This window comes from Hyla sarda, chromosome 1 (genome assembly GCF_029499605.1).
Source record: "Hyla sarda isolate aHylSar1 chromosome 1, aHylSar1.hap1, whole genome shotgun sequence".
In the NCBI taxonomy this organism is placed as follows: domain Eukaryota; kingdom Metazoa; phylum Chordata; class Amphibia; order Anura; family Hylidae; genus Hyla; species Hyla sarda.
In genome coordinates, this window is record NC_079189.1 from 616,260,117 (window position 1) to 616,284,971 (window position 24,855).

Consider the following 24,855-nt stretch of genomic DNA (forward strand, 5'->3'; position numbering starts at 1 on the left):
CAGCATGTCCAGACTGTTATTATGTGATATCAGAGGAGAGAACTACAACTCCCAGCATGTCCAGACTGTTATGTGATATCAGAGGAGAGAACTACAACTCCCAGCATGTCCAGACTGTTATTATGTGATATCAGAGGAGAACTACAACTCCCAGCATGTCCAGACTGTTATTATGTGATATCAGAGGAGGGAACTACAACTCCCAGCATGTCCAGACTGTTATTATGTGATATCAGAGGAGAGAACTACAACTCCCAGCATGTCCAGACTGTTATTATGTGATATCAGAGGAGAGAACTACAACTCCCAGCATGTCCAGACTGTTATTATGTGATATCAGAGGAGAGAACTACAACTCCCAGCATGTCCAGACTGTTTTTATGTGATATCAGAGGAGAGAACTACAACTCCCAGCATGTCCAGACTGTTATGTGATATCAGAGGAGAGAACTACAACTCCCAGCATGTCCAGACTGTTATTATGTGATATCAGAGGAGAACTACAACTCCCAGCATGTCCAGACTGTTATTATGTGATATCAGAGGAGAACTACAACTCCCAGCATGTCCAGACTGTTATTATGTGATATCAGAGGACAGAACTACAACTCCCAGCATGTCCAGACTGTTATTATGTGATATCAGAGGACAGAACTACAACTCCCAGCATGTCCAGACTGTTATTATGTGATATCAGAGGAGAGAACTACAACTCCCAGCATGTCCAGACTGTTATTATGGGATATCAGAGGAGAGAACTACAGCTCCCAGCATCCCTCTGGCTCCAGCTCTCTCACAGCTGCTGACAATTTATAGAAGGGAAAACCCAGAATCCACCTCCTCATCTCCATACAAAGCCCCGCCCCCTCATGTCACATGATCATCATCACAGGTCCTTGTTCCACCGCTATCCTCCTCACTGCGGTGCTCCGCCCCCTTGTATCACATGACCATTATCACAGGTCCTTCATCCGCCATTAACTTCTCCACTGCTGAGCCCCGCCCCTATAAGGTCACGTAGCTATCATTACAGGTCCTTTAACCACAACCTTAGAGTCTACTACTCCTGAGCTCCGCCCCTTCATGTCACATGGCCTTCTCATGACGTATGACATTTGGTGACATCACACAGGTCCTTTCCCTATCCTGGAGACACCATTGCAGGTCGGAGCGGGTCCTGCTGGGTGGTCGGTGCTGTTGTCTCTTGTTCTCTCTGTTATCAGCCGCAGATCCCCCAGTAATAAAGGACAAGATCCCTCCAGCTGACCCCGTCCTCTCTCCCGCTGCCCCCAGGATGTCCCCGGACAGGACTGATGTGACTACAGGACTATTACACATCACCCTGGAGATCATCCGCCTGCTGACCGGAGAGGTGACTCCTCTAGATTTCTATCATCTTTATTGGATTATAGGGAAGAGAAGACATGATAGGAAGGATCAGCCCCAATATGGGCAGTTACCATGGGAACCAATGGGCCAATAGGAATGTTATAGGAAGGATCAGCCCCAATATGGGCAGTTACCATGGCAACCAAAGGGCCAATAGGAATGTTATAGGAAGGATCAGCCCCAATATGGGCAGTTACCATGGGAACCAATGGGCCAATAGGAATGTTATAGGAAGGATCAGCCCCAATATGGGCAGTTACCATGGCAACCAATGGGCCAATAGGAATGTTATAGGAAGGATCAGCCCCAATATGGGCAGTTACCATGGGAACCAATGGGCCAATAGGAAGGATCAGCCCCAATATGGGCAGTTACCATGGGAACCAATCGGCCAATAGGAATGTTATAGGAGCAATAGAGGGGGATTCTTTACTGTAAGAGCAGTGAGACTATGGGGTTCTCCTCCAGAAGAAGGTGTCATGGGGAAATACAAGAGATCAGGAGGGGCCCGATGACTTTCTTCAGTGTAATAATATGACAGGTTATAGTCATAGATTCTGGAGATGATCGGTGATCCCGGGATTTATACTGATCACCAGATTTGTGTCTCTCTCCATACACAGGATTATACCATAGTGAGGAAGACATCGGGGGAGTCCGGAGGATGGAGCAGGGGCCCGAACCCCATCACAGACCCTCCACCTCACTCCATGATACATGAGAGGAACAACAAGAAGATCCTAGAACTCATCAACAAGATGATGGAGCTGCTGATTAGAGAGGTGACCCTGCTGGGACATTATACAGTAATGGAGGGGTCTGGTGATGATTAGAGAGGTGACACTGCTGGACATTATACAGTAATGGAGGGGTCTGGTGATGATTAGAGAGGTGACACTGCTGGACATTATACAGTAATGGAGGGGTCTGGTGATGATTAGAGAGGTGACCCTGCAGGACATTATACAGTAATGGAGGGGTCTGGTGATGACTGGAGAGGTGACCCTGCTGGGACATTATACAGTAATGGAGGGGTCTGGTGATGACTGGAGAGGTGACACTGCTGGGACATTATACAGTAATGGAGGGGTCTGGTGATGATTAGAGAGGTGACCCTGCAGGACATTATACAGTAATGGAGGGGTCTGGTGATGATTAGAGAGGTGACACTGCTGGGACATTATACAGTAATGGAGGGGTCTGGTGATGACTGGAGAGGTGACACTGCTGGGACATTATACAGTAATGGAGGGGTCTGGTGATGATTAGAGAGGTGACCCTGCAGGACATTATACAGTAATGGAGGGGTCTGGTGATGATTAGAGTTGACACTGCTGGGACATTATACAGTAATGGAGGGGTCTGGTGATGATTAGAGAGGTGACACTGCTGGGACATTATACAGTAATGGAGGGGTCTCGTGATGACTGGAGAGGTGACACTGCTGGGACATTATATAGTAATGGAGGGGTCTGGGGATGACTGGAGAGGTGACACTGCTGGGACATTATACAGTAATGGAGGGGTCTGGTGATGATTAGAGAGGTGACACTGCTGGGACATTATACAGTAATGGAGGGGTCTGGTGTTGACTGGAGAGGTGACACTGCTGGGACATTATACAGTAATGGAGGAGTCTGGTGATGACTGGAGATGTGACACTGCTGGGACATTATACAGTAATGGAGGAGTCTGGTGATGACTGGAGAGGTGACACTGCTGGGACATTATACAGTAATGGAGGGGTCTGGTGATGATTAGAGAGGTGACACTGCTGGGACATTATACAGTAATGGAGGGGTCTGGTGATGACTGGAGAGGTGACACTGCTGGGACATTATACAGTAATGGAGGGGTCTGGTGATGATTAGAGAGGTGACACTGCTGGGACATTATACAGTAATGGAGGGGTCTGGTGATGACTGGAGAGGTGACACTGCTGGGACATTATACAGTAATGGAGGGGTCTGGTGATGACTGGAGAGGTGACACTGCTGGGACATTATACAGTAATGGAGGGGTCTGGTGATGATTAGAGAGGTGACACTGCTGGGACATTATACAGTAATGGAGGGGTCTGGTGATGACTGGAGAGGTGACTGGAGAGGTGACACTGCTGGGACATTATACAGTAATGGAGGAGTTTGGTGATGACTGGAGAGGTGACACTGCTGGGACATTATACAGTAATGGAGGGGTCTGGTGATGACTGGAGAGGTGACACTGCTGGGACATTATACAGTAATGGAGGGGTCTGGTGATGATTAGAGAGGTGACACTGCTGGGACATTATACAGTAATGGAGGGGTCTGGTGATGACTAGAGAGGTGACACTGCTGGGACATTATACAGTAATGGAGGGGTCTGGTGATGACTGGAGAGGTGACACTGCTGGGAATGCTGGGACATCATACAATAATGAAGGGGTCTGGTGATGACTGGAGAGGTGACACTGCTGGGAATGCTGGGACATTATACAATAATGGAGGGGTCTGGTGATGATTAGAGAGGTGACACTGCTGGGACATTATACAGTAATGGAGGGGTCTGGGGATGACTGGAGAGGTGACACTGCTGGGACATTATACAGTAATGGAGGGGTCTAGTTTTGAGGGGTGACACTGCTGGGACATTATACAGTAATGGAGGGGTCTGGTGATGACTGGAGAGGTGACACTGCTGGGACATTATACAGTAATGGAGGGGTCTAGTGATGACTGGAGAGGTGACACTGTTGGGACATTATACAGCAATGGAGGGGTCTGTTGGTGACTGGAGAGGTGACACTGCTGGGACATTATACAGTAACGGAGGGGTCTGGTGATGATTAGAGAGGTGACACTGCTGGGACATTATACAGTAATGTAGGGTCTGGTGATGACTGGAGAGGTGACACTGCTGGGACATTATACAGTAATGGAGGGGTCTGGGGATGATTAGAGAGGTGACACTGCTGGGACATTATACAGTAATGGAGGGGTCTGGTGATGATTAGAGAGATGACACTGCTGGGACATTATACAGTAATGGAGGGGTCTGGTGATGACTGGAGAGGTGACGCTGCTGGGACATTATACAGTAATGGAGGGGTCTGGTGATGACTGGAGAGGTGACACTGCTGGGATATTATACAGTAATGGAGGGGTCTGGTGATGACTGGAGAGGTGACACTGCTGGACATTATACAGTAATGGAGGGGTCTGGTGATGACTGGAGAGGTGACACTGCTGGGACATTATACAGTAATGGAGGGGTCGGGGTGATGACTGGAGAGGTGACACTGCTGGGACATTATATAGTAATGGAGGGGTCTGGTGGTGACTGGAGAGGTGACACTGCTGGGACATTATACAGTAATGGAGGGGTCTGGTGATGACTGGAGAGGTGACACTGCTGGGACATTATACAGTATAGGAGGGGTCTGGTGATGATTAGAGAGGTGACACTGCTGGGACATACAGTAATGGAGGGGTCTGATGATGATTAGAGAGGTGACACTGCTGGGACATTATACAGTAATGGAGGGGTCTGGTGATGATTAGAGAGGTGACACTGCTGGGACATTATACAGTAATGGAGGGGTCTGGTGATTATTAGAGAGGTGACACTGCTGGGACATTATACAGTAATGGAGGGGTCTGGTGATGATTAGAGAGTTGACACTGCTGGGACATTATACAGTAATGGAGGGGTCTGGTGATGATTAGAGAGGTGACACTGCTGGACAATTATACAGTAATGGAGGGGTCTGGTGATGATTAGAGAGGTGACACTGCGGGGACATTATACAGTAATGGAGTGGTCTGGTGATTAGAGAGGTGACACTGCTGGGACATTATACAGTAATGGAAGGTCTGGTGATGATTAGAGAGGTGACACTGCTGGGACATTATACAGTAATGAAGGGGTCTGGTGATGATTAGAGAGGTGACACTGCTGGGACATTATACAGTAATGGAGGGGTCTGGTGATGATTAGAGAGGTGACACTGCTGGGACATTATACAGTAATGGAGGGGTCTGGTGATGACTGGAGAGGTGACACTGCTGGGACATTATATAGTAATGGAGGGGTCTGGTGATGATTAGAGAGGTGACACTGCTGGGACATTATACAGTAATGGAGAGGTCTGGTGATGATTAGAGAGGTGACACTGCCTGGACATTATACAGTAATGGAGGGGTCTGGTGATGATTAGAGAGGTGACACTGCTGGGACATTATACAGTAACGGAGGGGTCTGGTGATGAGAGGTGACACTGCCTGGACATTATACAGTAATGGAGGGGTCTGGTGATGATTAGAGAGGTGACAATGCTGGGACATTATACAGTAATGGAGGGGTCTGGTGATGACGGTATCATTGTGTGTGTCAGGTTCCTATAAGGTGTCAGGATGTGGCGGTCTATTTCTCCATGGAGGAGTGGGAGTATGTAGAAGGACACAAGGATCTGTACCAGGACATTATGGAGGACCCCCGGCCCCTCACATCACCAGGTAAGTGTCACCCATTATTCCTTTATACTAGAAACCTCTCACTTAATGATATAAATCTCTCTATTCATCCAATGTTCATAGTAAATATCATAAAACCTTCACCAACCTGATGTTCCTGCAGAATAAATTTCCCAGTGTTCCCTGCTGCTCCGGAATGATGTGTAATCTGCTCGTCCCACAGGAGACAACATGGCTTTAACCTATTAATGACCATTAAAAAAATGTTTCCTTGTTGGGCTCCAGTTCTTACGCAGCAAAATACAATTTTATGGTGTTCTTGTAGGTGCAATTACCTCATCTATTTTAAGCAGTTTTATCTCGGTGGCTCCGATTCGGCCGGAACTATTACATCTGCTCCGCCTCTTTATAAGGAGTTGTCTTCTCTTGCTACCACCAAGTGTTCCAGGGGCTCCGTCTGGTCCCTATAGGGGTTCACGTACTCCTGATGTCTCACAGTCACCTTCTATGGCTGCTACACAGGGCCTGCCACAGAGAGTAGGGAGATCCTTCTTCCAGGTTGGGTTCCTCCACAGACCTCTGACTCTAACGTAAGTCCCTTGGCATCATGTGAAAATACTTGGACAATTCTATAACAGTAACGTTCCTAAGACGTCATAGAGGATAAGGCACAAGGCTCTGCTGGTTGTCTCTTCAAGGATATTTGTGTGGTAGGCCTCTGGGGTAGGGGTAGTACAGTCAGGGTTTTGCTTTAGAATATCTGGGCTTAAGGTTAACCCTATTGTTCGTGACGCCAGGCTGTGGGCTAGTATGCTGAGATAATTCTCCGGCCTATCGCCGCCCTTCCCAGTAACAATAGGTGCATATAATGACTGAAGGTCCACAAGGTAGTTGAACTTGGATAAACTTTACTTAAAGGCTTGCGGTACATCCAATGAACAGTAACGGTCTCATTCAAGCAGTCTCTATACACTTCAGTGACTAACAGTTGTTGCGGACCTTGACTTTGTATATAAGTCTCTGAATTTAGGGTTAATTGCGAAGATCCGTCCGGATTTAGGGGATAGTTAAGGTCCGGTGATCTTGCAGAGTGCTTAGGGATTGTTTACACTCCCGGTTTTGTAATGATCAGCCGTCGCCGCAAGGCTCGGGCCTAACTTACTGATGACAGCAGCGCAGATCCTTCTCTCACAACAGCCCACGAGGAAAAAGCTGTTGCTTGCTTGGCTGCACAGGAACAAGAGAGAGATTAATGGCTGCAGCTCCCTTATATGGGCAGGGTCTGAGCCGTTCTGGATTGGTCCAATCAGCTGTCACTCACTGTTACAAAGCATGGTGGGTGATCATCTGACTTCCTCCCAAAGGTCCTTGAACCATAAACCATAGAGTTTCACCCGATCACATGACTCGCAGGTCCCGCGACACCAACCAGGTAAGTACTCCTACTATATAATTATATACATTAGATTTAAATAATTTTAATTACAAAAGGGGTGACAAGGGGCTAGATAAGGATGAGGACCCCACCTAAACCTAGGGACTCTGACTTTGGGGACCTCACCACAAGGCAGCGGATGCAATCCGGTGCCGGGACACCACAAACCCCCTTACTTAAAATAAGTGAACCCCGACGCCTGTCCCCTATGGCAGAGGAACTAGGACAGACTTAGGCAGGATTTCTAACTAGACAGAATCTACATCCTGACAAACTTTTATACACATTAGGTACTTTTAAACCTACTAGACATTTTCTAGGCATTTTAAACATTTTGTAGACTAGTAATCCTACTAGACATCTAAGAAGGCTTCTAAGACATTTATGAAGTTATCTAAGCAATTATAAAGCTGTCTAAATTATTATGAAGCTATCTAGACCTTTAGTTTCTAGCTCCTTAGACATTTTATAAAATTTACTATACAATTAGGCAGCTATCTTATATCTAGTTACTAGCTCCTAAGACATTTTATCTTAGCTCTCTACACATTTACGAGGCTAAACTAGACATTAGTACAGCTCTATATACCTTTTAGCGTCAAGCTGACTAGACATTTTTATTATCTCACACATTTTATTCGCCAACAATAAGTTACCTGTTAGTACACGAAAGTTATACTGGCTAGCCGGAAGCTAGGTCACAGTAAGATTGTCTGCTAGGGTCTATCGGCTACACGCTACTTATCCCTAGAGCACTTCACATAACCTGCCTAGGTTACTTTAAGAATTACGTGTTTATTTGTTAGCTTGCAAGAGCACCTACTGGCCAGGTAGAGCATCTCACACATGCAAAGAAGGAGAAGAAGTAGTGTACCTAACAGTGGCAGGAATTGGATTTCAATAGGCTACAATCCCTAAAGTGTTTTCTTAAGTGAGATATTTTGGTGTATGTACTAGAGAAATTGAGGTAGTACATTTAAGTCAGTTAGTTAAGGTACTATGTGTGTAAGTACTATTTTAAGGGCAATCTCCAATATTATTTTTGTTGAGACAGGTGCTAGCTATGGGCGACAGCAATAATACTACCCTTGGAGGAGCCGGGGTGTCACCTATTTAGCAACTACTAAACACCTTTAGCATTCTATACATTTGTATGTACAAGAATCATTTGTTTTTAGTGTTGAGTGTACATGTGCAACACACTGACATTTTTCGTGTACAGCTTACTCACTTTTTATGTACATAGACACTAGACTATCTTTCTATGTACAATCCTTACTTATTTTTTTTATGTACACAGACACGAGGATACCTTCCTGTGTACAAGAACCATATACCTATTTACTATACAGACTCACACAATTATCAACACTCCAACATGGTTCAGGCGCATTCACCTGATAAGTGCAACATTTAGCATAAGAGTTCTTATGAAGCTGCTGGTATACACATAAAATAGACGTGTAAGGATCAGCAGTCCACCTACACTAAGAGTTCAATTAAAGGGAAAGGTAAACACAGCCTTAACCACAACTCACCTGGGTACAGTCCTTAATGAATCTCCTACAGGCTAGGAGTCTCTTGACTTAATAGTCAGGCACAAGCTTAGTGGTTAAGTTGCTGAACTTCGAACTGGAACAATCTTAGCACAGTCCTGCTAGGCACAATTCTTGAACTTGGTTGCTGCAAAATAAAAGTGGTTAACACAAGAAACAATCTGACATTACTTTAAAGTCTCTTTAGAGGATATTCTTCTTTACTCTTCTAGTGCCTCTCTTGGTTCCTCTGTACCTCCCAACATCAGGGGCAGAATTGACATAGCTTTGCCACACCACATTGGTGAGGATGGAGTGGTGGAAAGCAGCATTAGAAGGGGACACAGGCTTTCTAGCCGGGATCAAAGTGGGGCAATAGGGCTTGAGTACCATCTCCAAACTAGGATGGACCCATGACTCTTTCGTCGGTACCCTGGAAGCAGGCAAACTCTCCATGTCAGAAGAGGGCCTTGGTACATACGTTGGTACCTGTGCAGGAGGCAAACTCTAATTGCTCCAAGAGGGTCTAGGTACCGTCTTTGGTGCCCGCAATTTGGGCTTACTCTCCTGAACTTGAGCAGGACTTGACTCTCGACGGTATGTAGAAGATGAAGAACTTGGCTCTTTGCTGTATATAGAAGATGATGAACTTGACTGTTGAAGCTCCTCCTCCTTCGGTACGCTGGTGGAGGCTTTAGGAGCGGACCATTTTGGCCTCAAGTTGAAGGGATCGGACTCCCAATCAGTTGACGGAAAATATTTGAAGGGAAGCTGTGTTGAGGCTGTTGGTCTGGTGACCGCTGCAGCCCATTCTCCACGAAGGCTCTGGACGGGGGTGTACTCCACAATTTCACCCACCTCCAAGGTGTAGAACTTCTTATGGAGATATGGCCTTTGCACTGCTCGCTGGTTTACAAGGATGGTCTGCCCAGTGTGGCAGTCAAGGAGTGTCCCATAACCTCTGACCTTGTCGAACTTGGCCACAGTTGCTCTTCTTCTTTCTAATGGCTCCTCCCCTTCTCGGCGGTGAGCCCATTTACGAATGTACAATGCCTCCATTTCTTTGGTGTTTTCTTGACACCGTACTTTCTCTTCATGAGGCAAATGCATGTGCCGGGGGGCATAGAGTTCTCTGCGTCGGGCCCCCAGCTTTTCCATCAACTCTGCCAGCTCGGCCTCCCGACGGGTCCCCTCCCCCTCTGCAGCTGGGACCGGTGGGAGTGTCCCCCCAGGTAATGGCTGAAGTACTCTGTGCATGCACTCGACCAGCTCCGGCTCATCCCCGAACACCCACTGCGGCAATTTTGGTGAGCAAGGTTATGCACTTGGCAAGCTTGATCGAGGTTATGCACTTGGCAAGCTTGATCGAGGAAGAATAGGCCACCTCTGGCGGGGCACTCACCGCAGACCCCTCCGATGGGATCCCGGCCCACGAGCCCCAAGTTCCGTGGCGAGGGGACAATCCCACCCGCGATGCACCCCCAGGTGTCCCTGCGCTCTCCGCTGGAGGTGTCTCTGGCCAATCGTCGTCATCTTCAGGCAGTGGGGGAAGATTGCAGGCCCCCTCTTTGTCTAATGACAACCGCTGCAGACGTCAGCAAGTTCTTGAAAAAGTCGGGCTGCGACTGCCACAACTTTCCGCTTTTCCGGCGCCATTTTGCTAACTTCACCACGTGGAACGCTGCTCTCCGCCATGTCTGTACTCTCCGGCTCTCTGTGCAGACTGAAGGTCGCTGTGCGTAGCGTCTTTTGTAGTGGGCTTCCCTAAAATGGCGGCCGGCAGGAAGGACGTTTATTGGTGCAGCCCCGACTTCCGGTCCCTCCAGAGATGACTCCTGTGTCTCCAAGTTCCCTTGGGGCGTGGCGCAGCGCGGGCTTTCTTTGCGCGCTTTTCCGACAGCAGTTCGGCTCCGCCTGTGCCGACCCGACCAGAGGATCGCAGCATGAACTCATTGCGCAGTTTACAGTTGTAGATGAATTTTCGCCTCCCCCCTTACTTTTCTCGTGGCCCCCTTGTATGGTGCACCACAAACACCGCTCCCGTACACAGCAACACTGTTTACAGAACATGAATAAAGTTCATTTTCTGGGGGGGGGGGGGGGGGGAGTACACTTTCACTAATGGCGACTTTAGTAGGCACTCACCCGAATCCTGTTCGTGCGACACCAAAAAGGCTTTGTGGTAGGCCTCTGGGGTAGGGGTAGTACAGTCAGGGTTTTGCTTTAGAATATCCGGGGTTAAGGTTAACCCTATTGTTCGTGACGCCAGGCTGAGGGCTAGTATGCTGAGGTAATTCTCCGGCCTATCGCCGCCCTTCCCAGTAACGATAGGTGCATTCATAAAATGACTGAAGGTCCACAAGGTAGTTGAACTTGGATAAACTTTACTTAAAGGCTTGCGGTACATCCAATGAACAGTAACGGTCTCATCAATACAGTCTCTATACATTTCAGTGACTAACAGTTGTTGCGGACCTTGACTTTGTATATAAGTCTCTGAATTTAGAGTTAATTGCGAAGATCCGTCCGGATTTAGGGGATAGATAAGGTCCGGTGATCTTTCAGAGTGCTTAGGGATTGATTACACTCACGGTTTTGTAATGATCAGCCGTCGCCGCAAGGCTCGGGCCTAACTCACTGATGACAGCAGCGCAGATCCTTCACTCACAACAGCCCACGAGGAAAAAGCTGTTGCTTGCTTGGCTGCACAGGAACAAGAGAGAAATTAATTGCTGCAGCTCCCTCATATGAGCAGGGGCTGAGCTGTTCTGGATTGGTCCAATCAGCTGTCACTCACTGTTACAAAGCATGGTGGGTGATCACCTGACTTCCTCCCAAAGGTCCTTGAACCATAAACCACAGAGTTTCACCCGATTACATGACCCGCAGGTCCCGCGACACCAACCAGGTAAGTACTCCTACTATATAATTATATACATTAGATTTAAATAATTTTAATTACAAAAGGGGTGACAAGGGGCTAGATAAGGATGAGGACCCCACCTAAACCTAGGGACTTTGGGGACCTCACCACAAGGCAGCGGTGGCAATCCGGTGCCAGGACACCACATTTGTCTAAGCAGAGAACAACATCTGAGCGGTGAAGATAATAGAGGTGCGGACGGTAGAGGCGCAGACCAATGACAACCAATCTTTGTCTACGCCAAACTGTAAACACCAAATCAGCCTTTTCTCGTTGAGGACATTCACCCCTCCCCGACATGTGGCGGACATGATCTGTCAAGGATCGCTTCCTCTACACGTTCAGTGGTGGGACCCAGCTGTCAATCACAGCCAGGATCCCGATGCTGCTGCTGAGGCCAAGATCGCACCAGTCTTGACAGCATTAACTAAATAGATGCCGTGATTGGTACTGATCACTGCAATGCGATCAGGTTGGTTGCCATAGCAGCAGGAGGCCAGATGATCTGCCAAATACGGCTACCTGTAAGGTCCAGCCATAGGGTAGGGTCACACGTAGCGCATCCGCAGTGGATTTGACGCTGTGGATGTGATACTGACCATCTCTAGAGTGCCTCCTGCTGTGCCCATGTGTCTAGTTTGTCGCTACCAGCAGACACACAGTGATTATTGAGTCACCGCTCGCATGCGCATTGTACTCATAGACATCATGGCCGGTCTCTGGCAAGCTCAGGGAGCAGAGGGAACCACCGTGATGTCTGTGAGTACAATGCGCATGCGCACGACGACTCACAAATCACTGTGTGTCTGCTGGTAGCGGCGGGTTGCTGCGGGCACAGCAGGAGGCAAACTTAAGGGACTGTCCATAGCACATCCACAGCGTCAAATCCACTGCAGATGCGCTACGTGTGACCCTACCCTATGGCTGGACCTCACTGGTGAACTGTCGCTGTAATACAGATGTATAGAATAATATAACAGGTAAAACATCTAAACATAAAATGTTTTCCAATAAGTAAATGATGTGTAAAAAATAAATGCATCTTTCCCAATAAAGCCCTGATATATATCTCTAACGACTATACAAAAAAACCTATATATAACGGGTATCGCCATGTCGTAATGACTTACGTCATTTACGTACTAAGAAACCATAATGTTCGTTATCCCACGGGGGGGTCCTGACCGCTGGGACCCCTCCACGATATCTTGTACGGGCCCCTGCTCACCCCAGGGATGGAGCATCACATCCCCTCCATTTATATATATATATATATATATATATATATATATATATATATATATATATATATATATATATAATGTGCCAAAGGATGTTATAAATGTAGCCGGTTTTATGGTTTAAAAAATAATAATGATCTTAATCTATTTTTATTCCTAACAGAAATCACCAGTAAGAATTCTGAGGGAAACGTCGTATTATTGAGCTACAAAACAGAAGATGAAGACACCGCACAGGACTCCACAGGAGGAAATCTTATTCACCGTAATACAGATCCATCACGTGATCCCAGGACAGATCCATCACATGATCCCAGTACAGATCTATCACATGATCCCAGGACAGATCAATCGCATGATCCCAGGACAGATCCATCACATGATCCCAGTACAGATCCATCACATGATCCCAGGACAGATCCATCGCATGATCCCAGTACAGATCTATCACATGATCCCAGGACAGATCCATCACATGATCCCAGGACAGATCCATCACATGATCCCAGTACAGATCCATCGCATGATCTCAGTACAGATCAATCACATGATCCCAGTACAGATCCATCGCATGACCCCTCTAATCATGAGGAACCTTCTACTGACCGATCACAGATTGTTACCACAAGGACAGATCAGAAACAGGGTAAAGGGTTTCAATGTGGTAAAAGTGGAAAACACTTTACAAAAAACTCAGATCTTTTTACGCACAGAAAAACATGCACAGGGGAGAAGCCGTTCTCCTGTACAGAATGTGGGAAATGCTTTACATATCAATCAAATCTTGATATACATCAGAGAATCCACACATCGGAGAAGCCCTATTCATGTTCAGAATGCGGAGTATGTTTTACAAATAAATCAAATCTTGACACACACCTGAGAATCCACACAGGGGAGAAGCCATTTTCCTGTTCAGAATGTGGGAAAAGTTTTGCACGCAAATCAAATCTTTTCACACATCAGAGAATTCACACAGGGGAGAAGCCGTTCTCCTGTTCAGAATGTGGGAAATGCTTTACATATAAATCAAATCTTTTCACACATCAGAGAATCCACACAGGGGAGAAGCCCTATTTATGTTCAGAATGCGGAGTATGTTTTACATATAAATTAAATCTTGATACACATCAGAGAATGCACACAGGGGAGAAGCCTTATTCATGTTCAGAATGTGGAGTATGTTTTACAAATAAATCAAATCTTTTCACACATCAGAGAATCCACACAGGGGAGAAGCCATATTCATGTTCAGAATGTGGGAGATGCTTTACAGATAAATCGAATCTTGTTTCACATAGAAAAAGTCACATAGGAGAAAAACCGTACTTCTGTTCAGAATGTGGAAAGTGCTTTACGTATAAATCAAGCCTTGTTAAACATCAGACCATTCACACGAGAGAGGAGTCTTTTTCATGATCAGAGTGTGGGAAATGTTTTCATAGGTAAATCGTTTCTTATTAAACATCACAGAATTCACACAGGAAAAAAGTAGCTGTGTTTTTATTTTGCCATGGATAACCCCTTTAATGTACACTCTCATTAAAACCAAGTTCCTATTGCACTCCTTATGGGAAATAAAAAATATTTCTAATGTACTGTGTTTAAAAAAAATAATAATTACGTTTTCTATGTTTATATGGGTTTAAAAAAAGCTGCCACTAGGTGTCTCCCTACTTGTCCAGAGCACATTTCCCCCCATCTTTTGCACAGACTTTGGACTCCTGCTGGCCTGGCAGAAGTCCAAAATCAGGAAGTGCTGAGGGGTGTGTTTGCAGCCTTAGGCAATCATAGCTAATCTCACACTGAGACTGAGCAGAAAATACAAAACAATATCAAGGTAGAAAAACTAAAAAATAATAATAATAAATGCCGGGGGTGGTTTATCATGATGGGGGCAGTGACCTGGGGGGATTATAACATTTAACAAGATCATGAGAGGTTCTCTTTAAAACACACGATGGGGGAGATCAGAAGAAGGAGCGGTGCAGTTGCCCATAGCAACCAATCAGATTACAGCTTTCATTCTCGGAGGAATTTTTAGTATAAAAGAAGCGATCTGACTGGTTGCTATGGGCAACGGCACCGCTCCTCTTCATAGGTTTTGATAAACCTCCCCCCACTGTGTTTACACGACTCATAGTTTCGGAGCCCGGCGCAGTTTCTCTTCTTTTTTTTTCTTTTTCTTTTTTTTTTGGCGTTTTGAGGAAATGATCCTCTTAACCCCTTAGTGACCGCCCCTTCCTGTTTAAAAAAAAATTCCACGTGGGGGGGAGACACGTTTTGATCAAAAAGTGCACAAAAAACCTTCATTTCTCTATCGGCTCCATTGGGGGACACAGACTTTGGGTATATGCTGTTGTTGCTGGGAGACTTGACACTAAGGAAACCAAAAAGTCGTCTCCTCCCAGCAGGATATACCCGCCTACAGAGCCTGAGGTCATCAGTTTTAGCTTAGTGTCTGCAGGTGATGGACACTGGTCGGGTTTCTCCCCAGACTTGGTCTAACATTTTTTTATTTTTACAGAATAGGGACGTTCAGTTTTTTCTTACTCCCCTTTATTTTTCTCTTTTCAGGTGGGGACTCAGGAACATAGCGTTCACTGTTTCCCCATTTGCGATTGAGAGGGGCACAAGCATCGTGCATGTACTGTCAACCCCCTCTCGCCAACGGTCAGCGCCTGGGGTTGTACCTTATGGGTCCGGGTCACCCACCTTTCTCTGCTCGTCTCGCTTTTCAAGCCCGGCATGATGCATGTGACTAAAAGCTGGCTGAAGACTTCATGAGGTGAGTTCTTCAGATTGAGGTGAGTATTCTCTCCCCTTTTTCTTTCAGGTGCGAGGGCTTGCAACTGCTGGAGACCCACTCCTTTTTATTCTATCTAGTGGGAATCCCTATTGGGCAAGGGTTCCCTAACTTTTATTGGGGGCACTTGGGAATGCAGGGGACTGTGGAGTCAGTGGTGTAGGACTGTGTATGGATTCTCTTTAACAGTTATCAGCAGCCGCGGCTGCCTTTTTTACTTTAGTTTCTTCTGTGCTCTGGCCGCGTCCTGTGCGACGCGGCTGGGGCACAGTTTACTTTCACTTTCGCAGCGGCCGCTGCGCCGGCATCCTCGCTCGCTCCCGTTCCCCTTCACTCACATATGCTTCGGGGACGGGAGCGGGCGCCATTATTTACCGGCCTCCTTCTTCTCAGCCCTTAGAAGAGCACAAATCTCTCTGGCCAATGGAGACTGAGCAGGGCTCTGTCAGCCAATCAGAGGCGCCTCAGTCTAGTCCGGCCCCTCTTTTCTGATTGGTCCGGCTGTCCCTGCTAGTGCTCTCTCTCTCTCCCTTCTCGTTCCCTTCCTCACAGCAGCTGCCTGAGGGGACATGGACGCTGGTGAGGCTGTTTCATTTTATTTTTACTCATGTCCGAGCCCAGAACTGTTCCTCCCTCTAAACAGGTACCTGGGGCCCTGGTCACCTACTATTCTTGTAAGGGCTGCAACTCCAAAATGCCTGGGTCTGCTGTACCCACTTGTTCTGCCTGCATCACTGCACCCCCTGACCCTCCTGGTATTCCTATTCAGGATGCTCCCCCAGACCCAGTTGGCTCTGCTGCCCCTCCAATGTGGGTGTCTTCCCTCTCTGTCTATTTCTGACTTGGCGCAGGTCTCCCGTTCCGTGGTGACTGCCTTAGAGAGGTCTTCCTTACACCGTTCCCCTAGAGAGCCTCGCTCTCCCTCACCCTATTTTAAACGCTCTCACAAGCGTAATAGGGTTCATTCCTCTGACTCCTCTCCGGAGTCTTTGTACAGACGTAGGCGCTCCTCTCATGGGCACCGTCCCTCTGCTACGTCTTCCAGCAAGTGTCTTTCTTCTAGAAGACGCTCCCCGAGTCGCCGTTCTGAGTCTCCAGAACGGCGCGCCAGGTCAGTGTCTCCCTCTTCTAAGGCTGCCTACACCCGTTTCCACTCCCCTGGAGAACTAGTTGATGAGGCTGCTTCTGATCACGCAGACATGACCGATACAGTGGACTCATTGGTTTCAGCCATAAGAGACACCTATTGCCTAGAGGACCCAGGAACTTCGGACGCTGTCCCACAAGTTTCCTTTTATCGTGCCCGTCCGGCACCCAAAATATTCAGCTCCCATGCTGAATTTGAAGCCTTGCTAGAGTCTGCCTGGAGGCACCCTGACAAGAGGTTTCAAGAAATAAAGAAGGTTCAAGTGCGTTATCCCTTTGCTAAGGACCTCCCCTCCTACGGTGGACCCACCAGTCTCCCGTCTATCTAAGACCACCAGCAGACAAAAAGGTGGAAACCTTGGCTAAATTTGCCTTTGAGGCTACGGGTTCATCTCTTCTCCCTACTTTTGCCTCTGCCTGGGTTTCCAGGGCCCTTGCGATTTGGGTTTCCCGACTCCGCCAGGGCATTTCTTCTGGGGCTTCCTCGGAAGAACTGGCCGATTTTAATTCTCCTGCTTTCTAAAGCCAGAGATTTTCTGTGTTCTGCTTCCATGCAGTCAGCCCGCTGTGCTGCTTTCGCCATGGGTAACCTTGTGGCTCTCCGTAGATCCGCGTAGCTTAATGCCTGGGATGCGGACGCAGCTTCTAAAAAGTCTCCCACTGAGCTTCCTTTTACTGGCTCTCGGCTTTTAGGTAAGCGCCTGGGCGAGATCATCTCGGAAGCCATGGAAGGGAAGAGTTCCTTATTACCTCAAAATAAGGTCCGTACTACTACCTCCCGCCGTAAATCGAACTTCTTTCGGACCTTCAGGGTCTCTAAGGGGACTAGGCGGGCGCCTTCTCGGGACAAGAAGGCTCCTTTCTTCCAGGCTCGCCCATCCTGGAAATCGGATAACCATTCGGGCCGCTCTGCGCCCAAGGCGGGTACCCGCAAACCCACCTCTGCCTGAAGGGACGCCCCCACCCGCGGATTTTTCTCGGGTGGGAGGTCGTCTGTTACTCTTCCGGGACGTCTGGACCACACAGGTGCAGGACTCCTAGGTCAGAGACGTGGTGTCCAACGGTTACCGGATCGAGTTTGCCTCTCTTCCAAAGGATCGTTTTTTTCCTTTCCCGAGCTCCGCGGTCTCCCTCTTTGGCAAAGGCCTTTCGGGTGCACTTCAGTCCCTCTTCATTCAGGGGGTCATTGTCCCGGTTCCTCCCAGGGAACGCTTTCGAGGTTTTTATTCCAACCTCTTGTAGTTCCCAAGAAAGGGGGTTCTGTACGCCCAATCTTGGATCTAAAGCTTCTCAACAGGCATCTCCTCCTGCGCCACTTCCACATGGAGTCTCTCCGTTCGGTTGTGGCGACCATGGATCAGGGGAGTTTCTTTCCTCAGTGGACATCAGGGACGCCTACCTCCATGTTCCGATTTTTCCTGGTCACCAGCGGTTCCTCCGATTTGCTGTCCCGGAGGGAAATTTCCAGTTCGTGGCTCTCCCCTTTGGCCACAGCTCCGAGGGTATTCACCAAGGTCCTTGCACTGGTGATCGACCTTCTACGGACAAGGGGGGTCTCAGTGATCCCTTACTTGGACGACCTTCTGATCAAGGCTCCGTCCAGAGACCAGAATCTAGAGAGCCTCACCCTCACTCTTCAGGCCCTGTCTCGATTTGGTTGGTTGGTCAATCGGGACAAGTCCAACCTATCCCCCACTCAGTCCCTGGTTTTTCTAGGACTTAGGTTCGACACCCGGTCCGGTCGGGTTCACCTCCCATCGGACAAGCGATTGACCCTTCTGTCAGGGGTTCGTATACTCAAGAACCCCTCCCCAGTGTCCATTCGATTATGCATGGAAGTCCTGGGTCGGATGGTGGCCGCCACGAAGGCCGTTCTCTTCGCTCAGTTTCATTTTCGACCCCTCCAACTTGTGATTCTATACCGGTGGGACAGGTCTCCATTGTCCCTCGATCGCAAGATTATACTTCCTCGGGCATCTCGCCGCTCCCTTCTGTGGTGGCTACGCTCCCCCCTGCTTCTTCAGGGATGCTGCTTCCTGCCCCTCCATTGGCTGGTTGTCTAGAAGGATGCCAGCCTTTCGGGTTGGGGGGGGGTGTCTTCCGAGACCGGACAGTCCGGGGCCTTTGGTCTCCCAGGGAGACACTCTTCTCGATCAACATCCTGGAACTGAGAGCAATCTACCTTTGTCTGTTACATTGGGAGAGCCTTCTCCAGGGCCGCCCAGTTCGTGTCCAGTTGGACAACTCCACTGCGGTGGCATACATCAATCGCCAGGGCGGCACCCGCAGCTCGGCGGCGATGGCTGAAGTTTCCAAGATCCTTCTCTGGGCGGAACTCAGGGTTCCGGCCATCTCGGCTATTCACATTCCAGGCGTAAACAGTTGGGAAGTGGACTTCCTAAGCCGATCCTCTCCCAACCCTGGAGAGCGGTCCCTTCATCCGGAGGTGTTTGCAGAGATCTGCGGCCTCTGGGGAACTCCAGATGTGGACCTCTTTGCATCCCGCCACAACAAGAATGTTCCCCTCTATGTGTCGAAGTCGCGGGACCCCCGTGCTCTAGCGGCGGATGCACTGGTAATTCCTTGGTCAGGGTTCCCCTTCCTTATCTGTTCCCTCCTCTTCCTCTCCTTCCCAGGGTACTGAGGAAGCTCATAGCGGAGAACATTCCCGCCATTCTCGTGGCTCGATTGGCCTCGGAGGGCGTGGTACGCCGACATCGTCCGGCTCCTGGACGACGTTCCGCTGCTCCTTCCACTTCGTCCAGACCTTCTCTTTCAGGGTCCCCTGTGCCACCCCAATTTACCGTCGCTGCATTTGACGGCGTAGCGGTTGAGACCGCAGTACTAAGGGCCGTGGCTTCTCAACACAGGTGATTCGCACCATGCTTAAGGCACGCAGGCCCTCTTCCGCAACGATTTACCACCATACCTGGCGGTCTTATTTTTGTTGGTGCGAATCTCAATCTTTTTCTCCAGTCGTGTTCTCCCTTCCTCAACTTCTTTCTTTTTTGCAGTCAGGGCTGAATCAACAATTAGCTCTCAGCTCCTTAAAGGGTCAAGTGTCTGCCCTTTCCATTCTTTTCCAACGCCCTCTGGCATCTGATTCTCATGTTCAGACTTTTCTTCAAGGAGTGGCCCACGCGGCTCCTCCTTACAGGTCTCCTACACCTCCTTGGGATCTGAATTTGGACCTTGGCGCTCTACAGGGCGCACCCTTTGAACCTCTCAGGGAGGTTTCCCTTCGTCTCCTTTCTTGGAAGGTGGCGTTCCTTATGGCAATTACCTCCATCAGACTGGTTTCGGAATTGGCGGCTCTTTCTTGCCGCTCTCCCTTTCTAATTGTCCATCAGGACAAAGTTATTTTTCGTCCGGTTCCTTCTTTCTTGCCTAAGGTGGTTTCTGCCTTCCACCTTAATGAGGATATCATCCTCCCGTCTTTTTGTCCCGCTCCATCTCATCCCGGGGAGCGTTGGCTTCATAAACTTGATGGGGTACGTACCTACCTCTCGGTTACATCTTCTTTTCGTCAGTGTGATTCCTTTTTTGTTCTTACGGACGGTCACCGTAAGGGTCTACCTGCCTCTAAGGCGACCATTTCGCGGTGGATTAGGTCTGCCATTTCGGAAGCTTACCGTTGTAGGGGGAAGACCCCTCCTTTCAGGGTTTCAGCTCACTCCACGCGTTCTGTCGGAGCTTCCTGGGCTCTCCATTACAGGGCTTCAGCCTATCAAGTCTGTAAGGCGGCTACCTGGTCGTCCTTGCACACTTTTACTAAATTCTAGTTCTGTGTCCCCCAATGCATCCTCTGAGAAAAGGATTTTACGGTAAGACAAAAATCCCTCTTTTATGACCAAGATGCTGCTGCAACCTTCTTTTTTGTAAACTGTTTATTTGCCACAGCAGCGTGCACCCGTGTATTAGGTAGTTGTGCTGCCATTTTTCTTTTTGTTGCGCATCTTATGGGTAGTGGCCCCTTCTGTAGCCGTGCCCCCCCCCCCCCCCCATTCACAGGAGGTGTCTTAAATTGATAGTGGATCCAGCCTGTCACCCAGTCAGAGACCATATGCCCAGCAGAGGTGAGTGGGTTAAAGGGGTTCTCCGCTGCTCAGCGTTTGGAGCAAACTCTTCTGAACGCTGGAACCGTTGCTGGGAGCTCTTGAAGTCATAGCTCCGCCCCCTCATGATGTCGCACCCCCTCCCATACACTTGCTTTGAGGTGGCAGGGCGTGACGTCATGAGGGGGCAGGGCTATGACATCACAAGCTCCCGGCGCCAACTCCAGCGTTCGGCACAGTTTGTACCCCTTTAAGCATGTTACGGTCCCATCCGAAGTGAGAACTACAACTCCCAGCATGTCCAGACTGTTATTATGTGATATCAGAGGAGAGAACTACAACTTCCATCATGTCCAGACTGTTATTCTGTGATATCAGAGGAGGGAACTACAACTCCCAGCATCTCCAGACTGTTATGTGATATCAGAGAGAACTACAACTCCCAGCATGTCCAGACTGTTATGTGATATCAGAGGAGAGAACTACAACTCCCAGCATGTCCAGACTGTTATGTGATATCAGAGGAGTGAACTACAACTCCCAGCATCTCCAGACTGTTATTATGTGATATCAGAGAGTACTACAACTCCCAGCATGTCCAGCCTGTTATTATGTGATGTCAGATGAGAACTACAACTCCCAGCATGTCAATATGTGATGTCAGAGGAGACAACTACAACTCCCAGCATGTCCAGACTGTTATTATTTGATATCAGAGGAGAGAACTACAACTCCCAGCATGTCCAGACTGTTATTATGTGATATCAGAGGAGAGAACTACAACTCCCAGCATGTCCAGACTGTTATGTGATATCAGAGGAGAGAACTACAACTCCCAGCATGTCCAGACTGTTATTATGTGCTATCAGAGAGAACTACAACTCCCAGCATGTCCAGACTGTTATGTGATATCAGAGGAGAGAACTACAACTCCCAACATGTCCAGACTGTTATGTGATATCAGAGGAGAGAACTACAACTCCCAGCATGTCCAGACTGTTATTATGTGATATCAGAGGAGAGAACTACAACTCCCAGCATGTCCAGACTGTTATTATGTGATATCAGAGGAGAGAACTACAACTCCCAGCATGTCCAGACTGTTATTATGTGATATCAGAGGAGAGAACTACAACTCCCAGCATGTCCAGACTGTTATTATGTGATATCAGAGGAGAGAACTACAACTCCCAGCATGTCCAGACTGTTATTATGTGATATCAGAGAGAACTACAACTCCCAGCATGTCCAGACTGTTATGTGATATCAGAGGAGAGAACTACAACTCCCAGCATGTCCAGACTGTTATTATGTGATATCAGAGGAGAACTACAACTCCCAGCATGTCCAGTCTGTTATTATGTGATATCAGAGGAGAGAACTACAACTCCCAGCATGTCCAGTCTGTTATTATGTGATATCAGAGGAGAGAACTACAACTCCCAGCATGTCCAGACTGTTATTATGTGATATCAGAGAGAACTACAACTCCCAGCATGTCCAGACTGTTATTATGTGATATCAGAGGAGATAACTACAACTCCCAGCATGTCCAGACTGTTATTATGTGATATCAGAGAAGAGAACTACAACTCCCAGCATGTCCAGACTGTTATTATGTGATATCAGAGGAGAGAACTACGACTCCCAGCATGTCCAGACTGTTATTATTTGATATCAGAGGAGAGAACTACAACTCCCAGCATGTCCAGACTGTTATTATGTGATATCAGAGGAGAGAACTACAACTCCCAGCATGTCCAGACTGTTATTATGTGATATCAGAGGAGAGAACTACAACTCCCAGCATGTCCAGACTGTTATGTGATATCAGAGGAGAACTACAACTCCCAGCATATCCAGACTGTTATTATGTGATATCAGAGGAGAGAACTACAACTCCCAACATGTCCAGACAGTTATTATGTGATATCAGAGAGAACTACAACTCCCAGCATGTCCAGACTGTTATTATGTGATATCAGAGGAGATAACTACAACTCCCAGCATGTCCAGACTGTTATTATGTGATATCAGAGGAGAGAACTACAACTCCCAGCATGTCCAGACTGTTATTATGTGATATCAGAGGAGAGAACTACGACTCCCAGCATGTCCAGACCGTTATTATTTGATATCAGAGGAGAGAACTACAACTCCCAGCATGTCCAGACTGTTATTATGTGATATCAGAGGAGAGAACTACAACTCCCAGCATGTCCAGACTGTTATTATGTGATATCAGAGGAGAGAACTACAACTCCCAGCATGTCCAGACTGTTATGTGATATCAGAGGAGAGAACTACGACTCCCAGCATGTCCAGACTGTTATTATGTGATATCAGAGGAGAGAACTACAACTCCCAGCATATCCAGACTGTTATTATGTGATATCAGAGGAGAGAACTACGACTCCCAGCATGTCCAGACCGTTATTATTTGATATCAGAGGAGAGAACTACAACTCCCAGCATGTCCAGACTGTTATTATGTGATATCAGAGGAGAGAACTACAACTCCCAGCATATCCAGACTGTTATTATGTGATATCAGAGGAGAGAACTACAACTCCCAACATGTCCTGACTGTTATTATGTGATATCAGAGGAGAGAACTACAACTCCCAGCATGTCCAGACTGTTATTATGTGATATCAGAGGAGAGAACTACAACTCCCAACATGTCCTGACTGTTATTATGTGATATCAGAGGAGAGAACTACAACTCCCAACATGTCCTGACTGTTATTATGTGATATCAGAGGAGAGAACTACAACTCCCAGCATGTCCAGACTTTTATTATGTGATATCAGAGAGAACTACAACTCCCAGCATGTCCAGACTGTTATTATGTGATATCAGAGGAGAACTACAACTCCCAGCATGTCCAGACTGTTATTATGTGATATCAGAGGAGAACTACGACTCCCAGCATGTCCAGACTGTTATTATGTGATATCAGAGAGAACTACAACTCCCAGCATGTCCATACTGTTATTATGTGATATCAGAGGAATTACAACTCCCAGCATGTCCAGACTGTTATTATGTGATATCAGAGGAGAGAACTACAACTCCCAGCATGTCCAGACTGTTATTATGTGATATCAGAGAACTACAACTCCCAGCGTGTCCAGACTGTTATTATGTGATATCAGAGGAGAGAACTACAACTCCCAGCATGTCCAGACTGTTATTATGTGATATCAGAGGAGAGAACTACAACTCCCAGCATGTCCAGACTGTTATTATGTGATATCAGAGGAGAGAACTACAACTCCCAGCATGTCCAGACTGTTATTATGTGATATCAGAGGAGAGAACTATAACTCCCAGCATGTCCAGACTGTTATTATGTGATATCAGAGGAGAGAACTACAACTCCCAGCATGTCCAGACTGTTATTATGTGATATCAGAGAAGAGAACTACAACTCCCAGCGTGTCCAGACTGTTATTATGTGATATCAGAGGAGAGAACTATAACTCCCAGCATGTCCAGACTGTTATTATGTGATATCAGAGGAGAGAACTACAACTCCCAGCATGTCCAGACTGTTATTATGTGATATCAGAGGAGAGAACTACAACTCCCAGCATGTCCAGACTGTTATTATGTGATATCAGAGGAGAGAACTACAACTCCCAGCATGTCCAGACTGTTATGTGATATCAGAGGAGAGAACTACAACTCCCAGCATGTCCAGACTGTTATGTGATATCAGAGGAGAACTACAACTCCCAGCATGTCCAGACTGTTATTATGTGATATCAGAGGAGAACTACAACTCCCAGCATGTCCAGACTGTTATTATGTGATATCAGAGGAGAGAACTACAACTCCCAGCATGTCCAGACTGTTATTATGTGA

The 24,855-nt window shown here is 47.6% G+C and overlaps 1 protein-coding gene across 1 annotated transcript in view; it reads left to right on the top strand.

Annotated features, from left to right (window-relative positions):
* The first annotated feature begins 969 nt into the window (after positions 1–969).
* The window catches only part of LOC130309908 (uncharacterized), a 51,902-nt gene continuing 28,016 nt past the window's right edge, over positions 970–24,855 (top strand). Inside the window, exons 1-7 of the mRNA XM_056552361.1 lie at positions 970–1,372; positions 2,013–2,171; positions 5,765–5,885; positions 13,141–14,391; positions 17,623–17,853; positions 18,424–18,652; positions 18,745–19,504. Of these exons, the coding sequence (XP_056408336.1) occupies positions 1,109–1,372; positions 2,013–2,171; positions 5,765–5,885; positions 13,141–14,391; positions 17,623–17,853; positions 18,424–18,652; positions 18,745–19,504 (3,015 nt within the window). The 5' untranslated portion in view covers positions 970–1,108. The remainder of the gene's footprint in view (positions 1,373–2,012; positions 2,172–5,764; positions 5,886–13,140; positions 14,392–17,622; positions 17,854–18,423; positions 18,653–18,744; positions 19,505–24,855) is intronic.